Below are 14,485 nucleotides of genomic sequence, written 5' to 3' on the forward strand. Positions count from 1 at the left end.
AATTATTAAGCTAACTAGGAATTTCCTAGAAGACAAGCAGTGAATCCAGCCCTTAAGAGCTGCAGAATTCATTAAAAGCAGAGAGATATGCCACTGCTGAGATTTGCTCCCCAACAACCCTACCCTTGCAATCAATACCAGCGGTATCCAGAATTCTCCGTTGGGCATTGTGCTCTGAACGCTGCTGTTGCCAACCTTTACTGATCCCCCACAGGCAGCTTTGCTTTCATATACTCCACACTTGTTCAGCATTTCTTAAATTCCCTCCTTTAGCAATCCTTTTCCCTATCCTTCCAGGTGCTGGGTAACCCATTAAATGCGCTTTGAAATTAGAAAAACCAAAAATCTTCATACATCCCTGCCACTTCTTTTCTAGCACAGTTACGTACCACAGCATGTGTCCATAGCCAGAGTGTTTCTCAAAACCCAGGCAGAAACTCCATTTTTAAGCAAGAAGCCAAGATTCTATGGAAGACTATAAAGATCAGCAACATGTGCCATTGTGCCATTTACCAAACTCTGTCTGCATCAAAATTTGGCTCTGGACTGATAGGATTTACAAGAATAAAGCTCAAAGATCAGGAGGCAGAAAGAGTATGGCATTCCAAGGAAGCTCAGAATTGTTGTGAAAGTTTCAGTCATTGGATTAAGAAGTTTAATTGCAGCCTTATAACTTTGGCTTAATATATATATTATATATGTATATGATTTTAAAGACTGGAAAGCATAAAAATAGCATGGAAGTGGTGTTTCTACCATAGAAAACAACGTCAGATTTTTAAACCTTAACCAGACCCTGGCAAATTAATTACTGTAGTGGTAGCACAAGTCTCTCTGGTTGGAAAACACCAGCTCACGCGTAGGTACGAGTTCCGAAACTAACAAAACAAACTGCCGGCAGCCCCAGCCAGCACCAGCCACATCCCAAGCGGCTCCCGTGCGAGCATCCCGCACCGCCGCGGAGCACGGCTGCCAGCCCGAGGCTCTCTCCCATCCGTCGAGCTCACTTTAACTTCCCTCGCCCATTCCGGGACGAGGTTTTGGGAGCCCACGTGAGGAAGCCTGACACCTAGGAGGTGCCGCCGGCACGCCTGCCCCGGCCGGCAGGGGCTGGCCGTGCTCCAGCAGCCCCTGCCCGTCGCCTGCAGCCCCCTCCCCGGCCCGCAGGGCCCCTCCGCGGGCTGCGGGGGCTCAGCTCCTGCTCTCCCAAGGGGCGACGACCCCCCGCAGCCGCCTCGCACCTTTTTCTAAGGGGTCACAGAGTGTGTATGCGGGGGTCCCTCACTCCCGGAGCCAGCCCGGGAGGAGCCCGAGGCGGGGCGCGGAGCCCGGCGGTTCCCCCCGTTTCTCGCCGCGCTGCCCCCTCCGGAGCCACGGCACAGCCCCGGGCCGAGCTCCGCTGAAGGGACAGCTCCCCCACGGCTGCCCGGCACCTCCAGGGCCCGGAGCAGCCCCGCCGTCTCCCCACCTCACCTGCTCGGCCCCCCGCGGCCGCCCACAGGAGGACGAGCCCCCAGCAGCAGCAGCACACGCCGCCGCCGAGCCGGGCCATGCCGCCACCGCCCCGCGTCTCCTCTGGGCACCGGGAGGCGGCGGCGGGACTTTAAGAAGTTCCCTCGCCCAGGGCAGGTCCCGACGCTGCCCCCGCCTCCTCCGGCGCCCGCCCCGGCGCCCCGTGCTGGGGTTGGCCCTGCGGGGGCGAGGGCTGACCCCGAGCCGGTCGCCCCTTGCGGCTCCGGGCTGTGCCGTGGGGTCGCGCCCGGCACCGCGCTTCCCGGCCAAGGTCTCGCCGCGGTGGCTTGGGGGCTGCGGGGGCCGTTGGGGCCGGGTCGGCCGCCTGCCCCCCGCCCAACCTCCCTGGCTGTGTTTCAGGCCCCGGAGGTTAGGTTCGGTGAGGGCCGAGGCACACACCGGCCTCGAGGGGCACCGGGCTCGCCCCGACGGCTTAACCTCCGGGGTTTGCTCCGGTGAGGCCCCGGGAGTGAGGTGGTGTTCGTCAAACCACACACTTGACGAAGAGGAGAAGCAACTTCTCGCCTTCATGGGCCAAACCGCTGCGTGTTTCTGAGCAGAGGAAGGATCCGAATCCTTGGTTTGACGGCCATGGACCGCTCACTTCCCTTGTGGTCCTTCCCTGCCCCACTGGCTCAGATTGTTTCTGGAAACTTCCCCAGTGTTACTCTACCGCTGTCATAAAAGTGCCACTTTTAGGACTTTGTATTCTGGTAATTGTTTAAGATAGTTAAAATTTGATACTGGTGGCCTGTAATAGCCTCAAATTAGAGAGGTCGCATGCCCAGCAGTTTGGGCCAAATAGCAACTCTTGGCCTCAAGCCCTGGACGAGAGCAGTACAACACCATCGGCTGCAGGAACCATTCTATACCCATCACTGTTCAGGGGCACTTTTCAGTAAGAGAAAAGGATGAAACTGAATTCCTTGGGTAGGATTACAACAGGAAAAATAAAAGATTTTTTTTTTCAAAAGTTCTCTGTGTACAAGAGGTAAACAGCGCTGGAAACTGGCAGCACATGTGAACTAGGATAAAAAGCACAAATATACAATGCTAAAACAAGAGGTGTGTACGGATGTATGGGAAAAATGAAATGGAGACAAGAGGGGAGTCTGATCAAAGCTGCAAAACTCTTGATGTGTATTTTGAAAAATACACTTCCAACTGCTCCCAACCCAGGGACTCACAGATTGATTATTTATTGATTGATTTGTGAGGTAAGTTCAAATGAGCAGGTGATGATGCTGGCAAAATCCTTTCCACTTGGAGAGCAAAATTACATCTCAGGCAAGATTTTTTGATATAATGTTTCACTGCTTAAAAAAAAAGAAAAAAAAAAAGAATGACAGGGACTTTGGTGACAGATTTCTAATGAAGAGGGCACTTTGATCTAACGTTTAATATCAAGATGCAATAATAAGACATTGAATATAAGACAGATTCAAGCCAGAAACCAGGTGCAATTTAAAGAGGGTAGTAAAAATGATTTTGTTGTGATTTATGGGTAACAGAAATGTACAGGGACGGAAGCAAGTAGAAAAGAACCGTGTCAGAAAAATGGTCGATCAACTCAGTGTTAAAGTTATTATTTATCTTCAAGGAATTATATGAAATTTATAATTTGAAGCATAGAGGAAAGAAGGGCTGCTGAAAACTAACGACTGTCAAAATTTATTGTTGTAGTGTCAGCAGCCATTTGCTGAATAATTTTTATCTTGGGAGTGTCAAGGATGAAACCCATACAACTCCTCTTTAAAAACAGACTTCAGTCATTTCAAAGAACAAAGCAACTCTGCTTAATGTAGTAGGAGTGGGCTTCCTCAGGCTCAGAGGGTCCAACACTTGTCACTGCCATTATAACTATGTTTGCTGAGTGTATCAGATGCAGAAACCAGAATAGTCTAGTGGTGCCAAGTATCGCTGCAGAGCAGCAGTCACACCAAAGAATGCAGACATGGAGACGAAGCTTGTTGAGTGGCAGCTTGGGCCAGGAAATAGCAGACGTGCTGACTTCATGCTTTGCTACTGTACTGATACTCTTTTCAGTACGTATCAGTTTTAGAATACCAGTCATTTTTTCTATCCTCATCCCAATGAATGCTTCCATTAGGACACAGACAGGAGCAGTAATGGTATGTTATTAGTGCCAGTCCAAGTTTAAGATTGCTTACATAAAATCTGAAACCTGTAGCTGTTGGTTACATGCTGTCTGCTATTTCATTCTCCTGCTATTTCTGGAATTTACATTCATCAGGCAATATTACGAGCCCTACAGCATAACCTGGTTGAATTTTATAACCTGTGTATGTACACTTACGTAGTTTTGTTGGGTTTTATTTTTGGAGTGTTTTAATTTTGTGTGTGTGTTTGCTCAAAGTCAATTTAAGTCAACAAAGAAAAAACGCAGACAACTAGCTTGCTCTTTTTTGACTATTTTAAGATTGTTTACTTGGACAAACATGATGTTCAAAACCATAGAAGAATGAATTTGAATAACAAATTACGCAGCAAAGTTTATGGTTTGAATATTGACCAGTGCTTGACAACTGTGAAAGAAGTAACTCTGCTTTGAAAGCTACCAGTACACAAAAGCATTCTGCAAAACTTTTGCTCACTAGTTGTTATTTATTCATGTGAATGCTGGTTTTCTTTTACATGTGTCTGCTGTTCTTTAGTTGCTTTTTAAATCTGATTATTAATATAAATGCCATGGTGTGAGTTAATGAGTGAGTCATCTCAGTAAAATGTGAGTTCTGTCTGGTCATGAAATTTCATCCAAAAGTTGAATTGAAAGTTTCTGAGGTTTAAAAAATACAGATAAGTTTATTTTCTTCATTTCTGTTGCACTTCTGGTTTGAGGGCAGAAGCAGAAGTGGAGGGAAGATATGAAAGAGTCTGTTTTTGCAAGATTTCTCGTTTCATTTTGTAGGCCCAAGACATTCAGATAAATTTTAGAAACCATACAAATTCTGGAGTTATCTTCCAAGGTGAATAATACAAATGCTATCTCCTGAGCAAAGACAACTCAGTTAAACAAAATATGGAAGACCCGGGGGAAAACTACAGAAGAAGCAAAAAGGCAAATATCCAGGACTTAGACATGATATGTTTAATGTTATTTTCAAATATATTACAGCAAATCTTTCTTCAAATAAAAATGACAAATTAAATACAACATTTAAAAATCATGACAAATTAAGACTTGGCTATGAATATTTTCATAAGTGGATTATTGAACAGGCTATCACATTTAAAACACAAACCAGAACAATAAACCATCTTCAGGACTTGTGTAAGTATTTTCATTTCTCTCAAATCAGACTGTATGTGTCCTTCTTGAGTCATCTGACAATTTGGACATCACAGTGAAGAGAGGTTTGACGTACTGCTAGATGTACTATCACCTTTGAGTGGTAGAAAGTATGCCTGAAAAGGTATTTTCTTTCCTCTCCAGCTGAGAATATAAACTGAGAATATAAGCCTCCAGCCTTTACATGAAGTACTCAAGAGAGTTGCTGCAGCTTTTTGAGTCATACTACATGTCCAGTTTTAAATATATGTCATAGAATTCTCTGTGCTGGCCAGTTGAAGGTATTCCAGGGTACCTGTTCGGTAGCTTGCTACCCGTGAGATTGGCCGTGTCTTGAACCCTTCTGTTTCTCTTTTCTTAAGAATATTGGTTATCATCTCAGCTAAGTCATCTTTTAACCGCTGCTGGTTCTCCCTGAAAGCAATGGGATGAAAAAAAAAGTCACTGATTTGCATGTTTTTAGTGATCCTCAGATCTCAAATGTTTTTCAAACATTTCTATCCCACTTTTATCTTCGTGTTATCACACACGACTGATACAATGTGTAGGCAGAATCCAGGTTTTGGATTTGGGAATATAACTCAGGAATTACATGTAATTTTTCCAGATAGTATGGGTTACTGTCTTTGCAGAGGGGATTTGTGGCAGTGTCATTATCTTATAGTGTATCGTTGTCAATGAAAATCCAGATAGTATAGATTACTGTCTTTGCATGAAAAGAAAAACATAAATTAGATTCACTCTCAATCAAAGTAGATTCTATTTTTCAACACCATTACTGGTACCAGTACTGCCACTGTTCAGTTTCAGGTGGTCTTCAGTAACAGAGTTGCCACGTTTTCATAAATTTCTGCAGTGTGCCTGGCTTTTACTTTAATACTCTACATATGAGAATTTTAAGGGGCAATTTTGTGAGTCACAGCCTATATGAGGAAGTGAAAACAAAAACATTACTGAGTGCAGTGATCCTGCTTAAGAGGTATTTTTTTCAGCAGTTGAATTCCAGAACTGCCAATTCAATCATTCTGATAGTCTCAACTGATCATTTTAATTCAGGAAAGTCCTGAGATTACAAAAGAGATGTACCATAGAAATAGGCATGACTGTTTCCTGCTTAGCCCAGAGACAAACACTTGTATTTTGCAATTAAAAAAAAAAAAAAGTTCACGAGATTCTGTAGTATATTAAAATTTTGATTGTTTCTGTTTTGCAAATGTCTTGAGCAAACCTTTATCTTTCTCTTAGCCATCTCTTTTCCCTTAGGTAGGAAATAAATAGGAATAAATGGGCAGAAAATGTTATCTCTGCAATGGATTCATCCATTAACATATAATGTTAAGCCTTCTAACTACTGAAGGCTAGCTGAGTGTTATTAAAAACAAAAAGCAACAAGTGCCAGGGAAGAACAGTTAAGCCTAAAGTGCAAAGGCTGGGAATTTCTTTTCCCTTGTCATATGTAAGGACCATCTTACACAGAAGGAGGTGTTGGGAGATTATATTCCTTGTCCTCGGTACCCGTCAACCAGTAGGTATTCTCAGTTCCTCTGCCCTAAACAGGTATGACAAAGAAAAGAAAGCACAATTTAGGGATTAGACTGCAATTTCCTGTAGTTCATTTACTTAAATAATTCTGTATTGCACACTGTTGTGTTTGCCTTTGCTTGTTTTCAGTAAATGATGCTCACAGCAAAGGATTAAAAATCAGACGTAGGAAGAAGAATAACGGGTGAGATGCAGCTGCACTCCATGCACCCTGTTCCATGACCTGAAACCATGGGAGAGATGAGCTGTGCTACCTGCCATTAGCTCCCAAGTACACATATCTGCGTGGTTACACAGACTGAAATAAATAGATAGGTAGGCAGTCAGATATCAGAGCAAGAGCAAATTAGCTATAGATTCAGCTTCTTTTCCACCAGACTGATTCACTATTACCATCACTCTATAATTCTCTGATATAAATAGTATGTTTAATTTATTCTCCACACCTTTACATTACTTTATTTACAAGTTGGGCAGCTCTTCATTGCTTGCATTGTCTCTACAGAAGTGTCTTCAACAACTAGAGATTATGATACCAATTGATCTGTAATCCTTGTTTTCCCAGCTGTTAAGTAGCAGGGTACTCTCAGCTATATACTTTTATAGTGTTCCTCTTCTCTCTGCATGCATATGGTAAAGGTTACCTTCAAGTATGTTTCTCCTCTCATTTCATACTTGAATCGGCAGTCTGTTCTTTTCAGGATGGCAACTGTGGAACCACTTACATGTATCCTTAAAGCTAAAAATTAAATAGACAGTGAAAGTTCAACCTGAAAATGTGTTTCTAGTGTTTAGATACCAAAAGGGAAAAAGAATAATTGAAAGGTATCCTATAAAGGGAATAGCTTCTGAAGACACTGGGCAGAAGGAAGACAAACCGGCTCTTGGCACAGTTCCCTAATGGCATAGTTGAAGAAGTGGTTGCTTCAACTTAATATATGCAGTTGGCATATTTACACAACAAAGCTGTAATACAATTCTAGGTTGAACTAAAATCCAAAATTCATACAGTAAAATTAAATCCTAAATACATCAGTAGCATATCTTCCAGAGGAACTTAGACAGCAAAAAACAGCCTATGTACTCCCTGTTACCAGGGCTGGAACAGGAACAAGGAACAATTCTTCATTGCTCAACAGGACAGTGAAACAATTGGTAATCAGAACAAATAGGGCTTCATCTTTAAAACATCTGTGAGCTGATAACAAATTGTTCTGAGCTGAAAACAGACACTTCAGTCACAAACTAACCAATAGCCTTTGGTCCTGTTACCCAACAGATAAACCTAAATCCTTACGCAAGCCAGTGGATTCCATCCGTGAAGCTGTGTTCACAGTATCTCCAAACAAGCAGTAACGAGGCATTTTTATTCCTACCACACCAGCTGCACATGGACCTAGGAGTGGGATGCAGAGAATAAAAAAAGGTTGGTCAAGATGCTATTTACTTGAAAGATGTCTCTCCCTTTTGCAAAGCACTGCTGGAGCAATGTGTTCCTCACCGATGGCAATGCTTCCTACCACTAAAGTATCTGACCATCTCCCATTCCTCTTCAAACCCAGCCTAGCTGTATTCAGCTTGCAGAATCCAGTAAGAACATAAGGAGGATGCTGCTGCACAGTATTAATTGTATTTAAACACAATTTCTGTGCAGGAAAAAATACAGATACTGTCAGTTTTGGAAGCAAGAGGAAAAGAGAAAAAGCATTATTATGGAGGGGATTCATATTGGTTCCTCAAGGGGTATCCTAGTGCCCCAGTAGCTTTCATTCATATGTTGCTCCCCTGGCAGCTGGTGTTCACGTTATTGTTGAAAGAAGCAAAAATGAAAAGATAAATTTTCCCCAAATCCTTGGGCTTGTTGAGCTATCTGCAGTTCCCCTTTGAGGAAAAAAAAAAAAAAAGAAAAAACAAAAAATTACGGATTAATTAAAACACAGATTTCCACATGGACTCAGTCAGAAGTTCTGTCTCCAAAATCATAAGACACAGGCCTGTGTTTTGTGGCCAGACAAGCATATCTGGCCATGTCTGATCTCCGCTTTGGTCAGGGAGGAACAATCTTCAAAGGCTTACAATTGACTTAATCAAACCAGGAACAATGGCAGTTGCTTTTCCTAGCTACTGATTTAAACTATGAATGGATATGGGCTATTGCACTATAGGGGAGCAAACTAGCGGCTTATTTACTTTTTTTACTCTTCCCCCCGGGAACATTATTTTCAACCTGATTCTTCACGAGGAGAGCAGTTGCTTATGATGTGCTACCACAACTTCCATAGATGTCTATTCTATTAAGTTCAAAAGCAAGGAGACTATGTTGTCATTGTTGAGCTAGCACCACTGTGTACCAGAGTGAATTCCAATGCGAATCCAAACAGGCAGACCAGGCAGATGTCGCAGCTCAAAGGATCCCATGAAGCTAAGGATGTCCAGAGCCATCATGGAGATGTCAACTGCATGACGGTTGCCATTTCTCTTTGGTAAACCACTCACCACCATGTAAGCATCACCAATGGTCTCTACCTGTGAAAACACAATTAGAAGTCACAACCTGCAGACATAGCAAAACGCATATTTAGTTGAGAGCAGAAAGTTTTTATCAGATCCTCTTGTTCATGATTAAACATGTCTTCCTTAGCCAGCAGAATTGTTTAATTTAAGGTAGCTGACACCTTTTTGGTATATGAATGCTTATAACTGTACACAGCGTTTAAATTAAGGAATTTGTGACCAGCTGGTATATAAAGTTTGCTATACATGTAAGCTGGCACACGAGCATACTGAAATTGGTAATCTTGGCCTGTTTGATTTCTCTGTCCTCTGGTTGTTAACTGAGCAAAAGTGAGGAGCTAATCACCTTGTAAACATCATGATGGTCAAGAATGTGGTCAAAGTTCTTGTAGATATCATTCAGCATATCTACCACCTCCATAGGGGTGCTGTATTTGCAGAGTGTGGTGAAGCCAACAATGTCACTGAAGTAGATAGTGACTTCTTCAAATAGCTCTGGCTCTACCAGACCAGTCTCCTTCAAAGATTTTACTACTGGCCTGTGGAAATAGAGAATGCAGGAAGACAGATGAATACTCTGTGTTTAACATTAAAGGTATTTTCTCACGCAACTCAACCACGTCATAGCTTTCTGGGTAGGAAACATCAAATAGCATGCTGAAAACTTCTACTGTAATAGCATTTTAGATGTCCATAATGACTTTCAGCCAGGGACCTCAAAGCACTTACTAATATTAGTTAATTACAAAATCCAAATGTGCTAAGATCATAGCGATGAGGAAACTGAGACACAAGCAACTGAGCTTCTTGGCTAAGTTCAGAAATTAGGAAGTTGTGTCAAATTTAAAACTGAAATTCAGAAACTGCAGACTTGTAGCCCCACATTCCACCTGCACTTTTGTTCCCAGTAAGTAAGAACAGACATCTTTTTTTCCGTTTCCCCAATGCAGAAGTAATTGCAACCTGATAATTACATCAACTCATCCCGATTTCAGATGAGATATCATAGTCTGATAATTTTATGGAACAAAAATTCAATACCATGACAGTCAATATCTGTTCAGAGAGACTTGTATTTTCTTGCATTTCTAACTCCAGGAAAATACTTGTTCCTACTGAGATATTAAAAGACAATAACTGAAAGAGACCCATAAAATATAGGTATTGCACAATGCTGTATTTCACATACAATGAAGATTGTAATAGAGTGGTGAGAACAACAAAGAGTGGAAGGAAACGGATTCCTTGTCTCTCAGCTTGCACAGACAAATCATTTCAAATTTTCCCCAAAACTGGATTGAACAGACTCTGTCTTTTCAGATGAGTCACAAAATCAATACCCTCACAAGATAAATACCCTTGAAACAAGCAATGAAGTACCATGATAGTTTTAGTATTCTTAATGTATGCTATACCAAAATTACTGGGATTACCAATATTACAATATCAATAATACTTGTCCTATACCATGCTTACAATGATGAATTTACAATAATTATGTAAAATTAAGTTTTCAATATTTCAAAATACTGTGAAGTTGTTGAACAGATCAATACACTGATAAAATGAGAAGGACTCATTTAGTCATTCTTACTCAAAAAAAAAAAAAAAAAAAACTTCTTCAGTGTTTCTAACATTCAAGTAGGACATGTAATTTTATGGGTTAGGGTGGTACACACAAACATGAAAGCGTTCATCTGTTGTGATAAAATGTTAGCAAAACATATCTGACACTATTAACACTAAGAAGAAGTGAATAAAAATGTCCTCACCATAGTTTCATCCTTTTCTAGGCAAATACATTTTATGGATGACCAAAGATACTTTACACTGGCTTCCTAACTGAGATGTTTTTCTTCCTTGGCTTTGATCATTACACTATAATTGTACATCAGATCAAGTTTATCTAAGATCCTACTTTTTTTCTTTCCTTTTTTTTTTTTTTTTTATTTTAATTAAGGCATCAAATCAGTAAATCTTTTTAACTCTAAGCACATGCCGAATGGAATTGGAGCCTCAGGCAGGGAGGTTGCCAAACTATGCTCCAATGACCTATATGGAAAATCAGACCAGGAAGCAAAGTCTATAGAAAGCCTGTGATTCTGTCCAAGCAAAGAAAGTCATGTTTTTCCTGTAGCTACACACTGTCCTCAAATGAGCAGTACAGAGAGACAGAAGAGGTACTGTGAGAATTGATGGCAACTCCTGAATTTGGCATTTTGTCTGTAAAGTGGGAAGAATTAGGACAGATTAGGACAGATTAGACAGTAGCATTTCATTCTCTAAATTGAAGAAATATAAGATTAATATTAATCCTAACCTTCACTCTCCAAGAATCAGGTGATATATTTAAATAAAACGCCAGTGAAAATCCTGCTGGCCAATACTAACCTTGGAAGTAACATGAAATTAAGCCTGTCCGCTCTGTCTCGCTCTGCTTTGTATAGCTCTGTCCTCTCCTCCACGAGGTGCTCCAGGTTCCGGGAATACATCTGTAGACGCCGGATCAGGGTATCCATGTAGCTTTCATTGGTCTGGCCATGGTAGTTACTGGAAATAACAGAAATGCACAGGAGCCAACAAGAAGGGATGATGGAAGTATATTGTTGAAGCAGGCAAGAAATGACCAGTAGAAAACTCCAGTGTTTAACTTCCATGTAGTCAGAATGCAAAGTGCTTAAAGCACATCATTCTTTTTCTTGCTTGGAGAGCTTATGTTTATGAATCAAAAGTCTGTGGTCCATGCTTGTCACTGCTGCTAATTCTTAAAGCGCCTTCAAATCACTTCACCCTGCTAATACTGTCAAGTCCAGGTTATCCTGGGTAATACATGAACATTCATTTGTAAAAAGTAACTAGCAAGTTCAGATCCCCAAGAGGAAGCTAAAGAAGATGGGTAGAAAACTGCATGTAATATTTAAATGGGGACTTTAGCCAGAAGAATTAAGACAATTTTGGGGTAAGTCTGTAAAAGACAAAATAATTCAATGGAACAATTAGCAGCCCATAAGTTAGTGTTGCTCACGAGATTTTGCAGACTCCAGCCATAAACTTAAGCTCAAACTGGAAACAGAGGTAGGGTAACATGAGCTAGTCATAACTCCTGTTTGTCTGAGTAGTCTGAAATTAGATGGAGCCAGGCTGGAAGACTCAGATTAGTGCTCTGTCTAACTGGACTTTAAAGCCACTCTTACTTTAGATAAGTCTTTATGTCAGGGACACACTATCATGCATGACCCTTCATGAGGTGGACTCCTTGTTCTCCCCATGTAAAATGACATAGTGTGATTACTGTTAGTGTTGGTTAATACAGAAAACTTTAAAAACTGAGGAGTAATTTCCCAAGAGAAGTGATTAAAAGTTCACTGTTTGGACATCTAAATAATCAATTCAGGCTAAACTCTTAGGAACAAGGCAACAGTGGCCAGGTGAAAGGTCTGTATAACTTCATAGTGTTTATTCAGGTATAGCCCTTATTATCCCACAACTTTATACCTACAAAACTCTGTAATTAACTCTTCTAATGAGGTACAACCCAACACTTTTAGTCAGCTTAATTTGGGACCATCTGAACTCATTTATGGCACAACCCAGCTCATCCAAACTTTCTAATCATCATCCAAACATTTATGTGCCTTCGTTTCCCGAAACTTGGACAACATGACTCACTATGCAACTCTTGACTAGAGACAGGGGGTGAATTACTTGAATGTCTTGAATCTCTAATTATCCAGCTTGCAACTTTCACAATGTACCAATTTGAGGTATGGCGATCATCTCACCCTCACTCAGCTAATACATGCATAGATGCACATGTACACATATGTACATATGCATATGCACGTGTTCCCCTAATTTTCTGGCAAGGAGTAAGTCTAAGTGAAGACACTCATTTTTTCTACTGATTGAACCATATTCACATCAGCTTACACACTTAAAAGTACAAGCTTTCTAACGCCCAGAAGGAGTTTGGAGCATCTTGAAAAATGGAGCCTCTGATGCTCACCTGAATATTTTAGCCAGAATACTCTCAATTTTCTTAAAGTCAGGTCTTTTCTCTGGATCTTCTTCCCAGCAGCTCTTGACCAGTGTATATACCTTCAAACAAAAATTTAAGGAAGTCCAACTGAGTAGTGGGTATACAAGGATAATGGTGCTAAACAGCACTAGATCATTAGGGAATTTCCAGTTACTCTTGACTAGCAACATATTGAAATGTATGACTAACTGTTATGAATCTATGAGTAGGACATCTTAAACTTATGCAGGCATCTTAAACTTAACTCTGTAGTGTCTAGTGACATGCTCTTCACTTGAAATTTCAATACATAAATGAAAGGCAAATAACTAGATCCTGTCTTGCAACTCATGGCAGGTATGGCTACTGACACGGAGGTAAATGCTGTGGTAATTATATCTCCAATACCCTGAGTTTGGGATTTTTCTGAAACTGGTGATTCAGCCAAAAATTATGGGTTTCATCTACTGAGTATGTTGATGTCTGCATCTGCACCTGAGCAAGAAGCCTTAGGGGCAATATAACCTATGGAAAGAGGTACATTTGAGATGTGATTCATCCCATATTAAACCTATCCAGAAGAGGTCAGAAGAGTGGCACCATGTAAGTATCCATTTCTTTTCAGAGACTATGGAGTAAACAGATCAAATAGAGATATGTGCACTGGAGACTTCTAAAGCTACTTGAGGCAAATCCCACTCATAAATTTGATGTTTAAAAGCTAGATGCCTATGAATACCATAGTCAACCTAAGTAATATTTGTAATCAGTAGAGAGAAAGGCATCTTGGACTAAAAATATACAACAGATCCAAGTAGTCATCTGGATGAGTGTTCTCTCTATCAAATGTAAAAGAGACCTATGGTGACTAGGTCAGATTGAGATTAACAGCTCTTAGATGTCTAAAGGTAGGTGAGATGAGTCCTCTGTGAAATGTGTTGTACTGCCACTAGTTTCCATGAGATATTATCCCTTGTGATCCTCATGCATTATTTAAAGTCCATATATCAGTCTAGCACTCTGGAATAATACCAGATTTCAAAAGACACACCACTGTAATATAAAGATAAGTAAGCAGTACTACTATTTGAGAGCACTTTCAAAAGATAATTATAGTTCTTCCCTGAATTATTGCAACACAATGTATTTGTGAGTATATCAGAAAGCTAATCCATCCTGAATCCTTTCATATGCAGGTCAGACTGCTGTTTTCCCACACACAGTTACACAAGCCTCACAATATGATGATAAGTAATGTTTCATATATCAATATAACACTCTCCTTATGGTATAGCAGTATAACACTCTCCTTATCATATAGCTAGCTGATCATAGCCCTAAGACTGTGCTAAACTAAATAAATACATGTTCCCTTTTTATTTTAAGGCCTTCTTTTACTCATCCAAACTCAATGTAGTTTTTAGGGAATTCCAGAAAGAGAGGTGGGAACATTGTCTGACACATTTGCTTTTTTTTCCACGATAACCAACCTAATGAAATGTGCAAATTCATAAGGGATCTAATTTTAACACATGTATTAGCTGTTAAACCATCACTAGGAGAAAACTAAAGTGATGCTGTACAGAACA

The 14,485-nt window shown here is 40.8% G+C and overlaps 2 protein-coding genes across 2 annotated transcripts in view; both read right to left on the reverse strand.

Annotated features, from left to right (window-relative positions):
* Positions 1-1,589, reverse strand: part of PLBD1 (phospholipase B domain containing 1) — a 38,601-nt gene extending 37,012 nt beyond the window's left edge. The window contains exon 1 of the mRNA XM_082782653.1: positions 1,474-1,589. Coding sequence (XP_082638779.1) covers positions 1,474-1,552 — 79 coding nt within the window. The 5' untranslated portion in view covers positions 1,553-1,589. The remainder of the gene's footprint in view (positions 1-1,473) is intronic.
* A 3,472-nt stretch (positions 1,590-5,061) lies between these two features.
* The window catches only part of GUCY2C (guanylate cyclase 2C), a gene marked incomplete at both ends in the record, with an annotated part of 43,651 nt that continues 34,227 nt past the window's right edge, over positions 5,062-14,485 (reverse strand). The window contains 8 exons of the mRNA XM_082752083.1: positions 5,062-5,236; positions 6,295-6,371; positions 7,009-7,103; positions 7,662-7,760; positions 8,716-8,890; positions 9,225-9,417; positions 11,270-11,428; positions 12,885-12,976. Of these exons, the coding sequence (XP_082608209.1) occupies positions 5,062-5,236; positions 6,295-6,371; positions 7,009-7,103; positions 7,662-7,760; positions 8,716-8,890; positions 9,225-9,417; positions 11,270-11,428; positions 12,885-12,976 (1,065 nt within the window). The remainder of the gene's footprint in view (positions 5,237-6,294; positions 6,372-7,008; positions 7,104-7,661; positions 7,761-8,715; positions 8,891-9,224; positions 9,418-11,269; positions 11,429-12,884; positions 12,977-14,485) is intronic.

Source organism: Aythya marila, assembly GCF_965140915.1.
Source record: "Aythya marila genome assembly, chromosome: 1".
NCBI classification, from domain to species: domain Eukaryota; kingdom Metazoa; phylum Chordata; class Aves; order Anseriformes; family Anatidae; genus Aythya; species Aythya marila.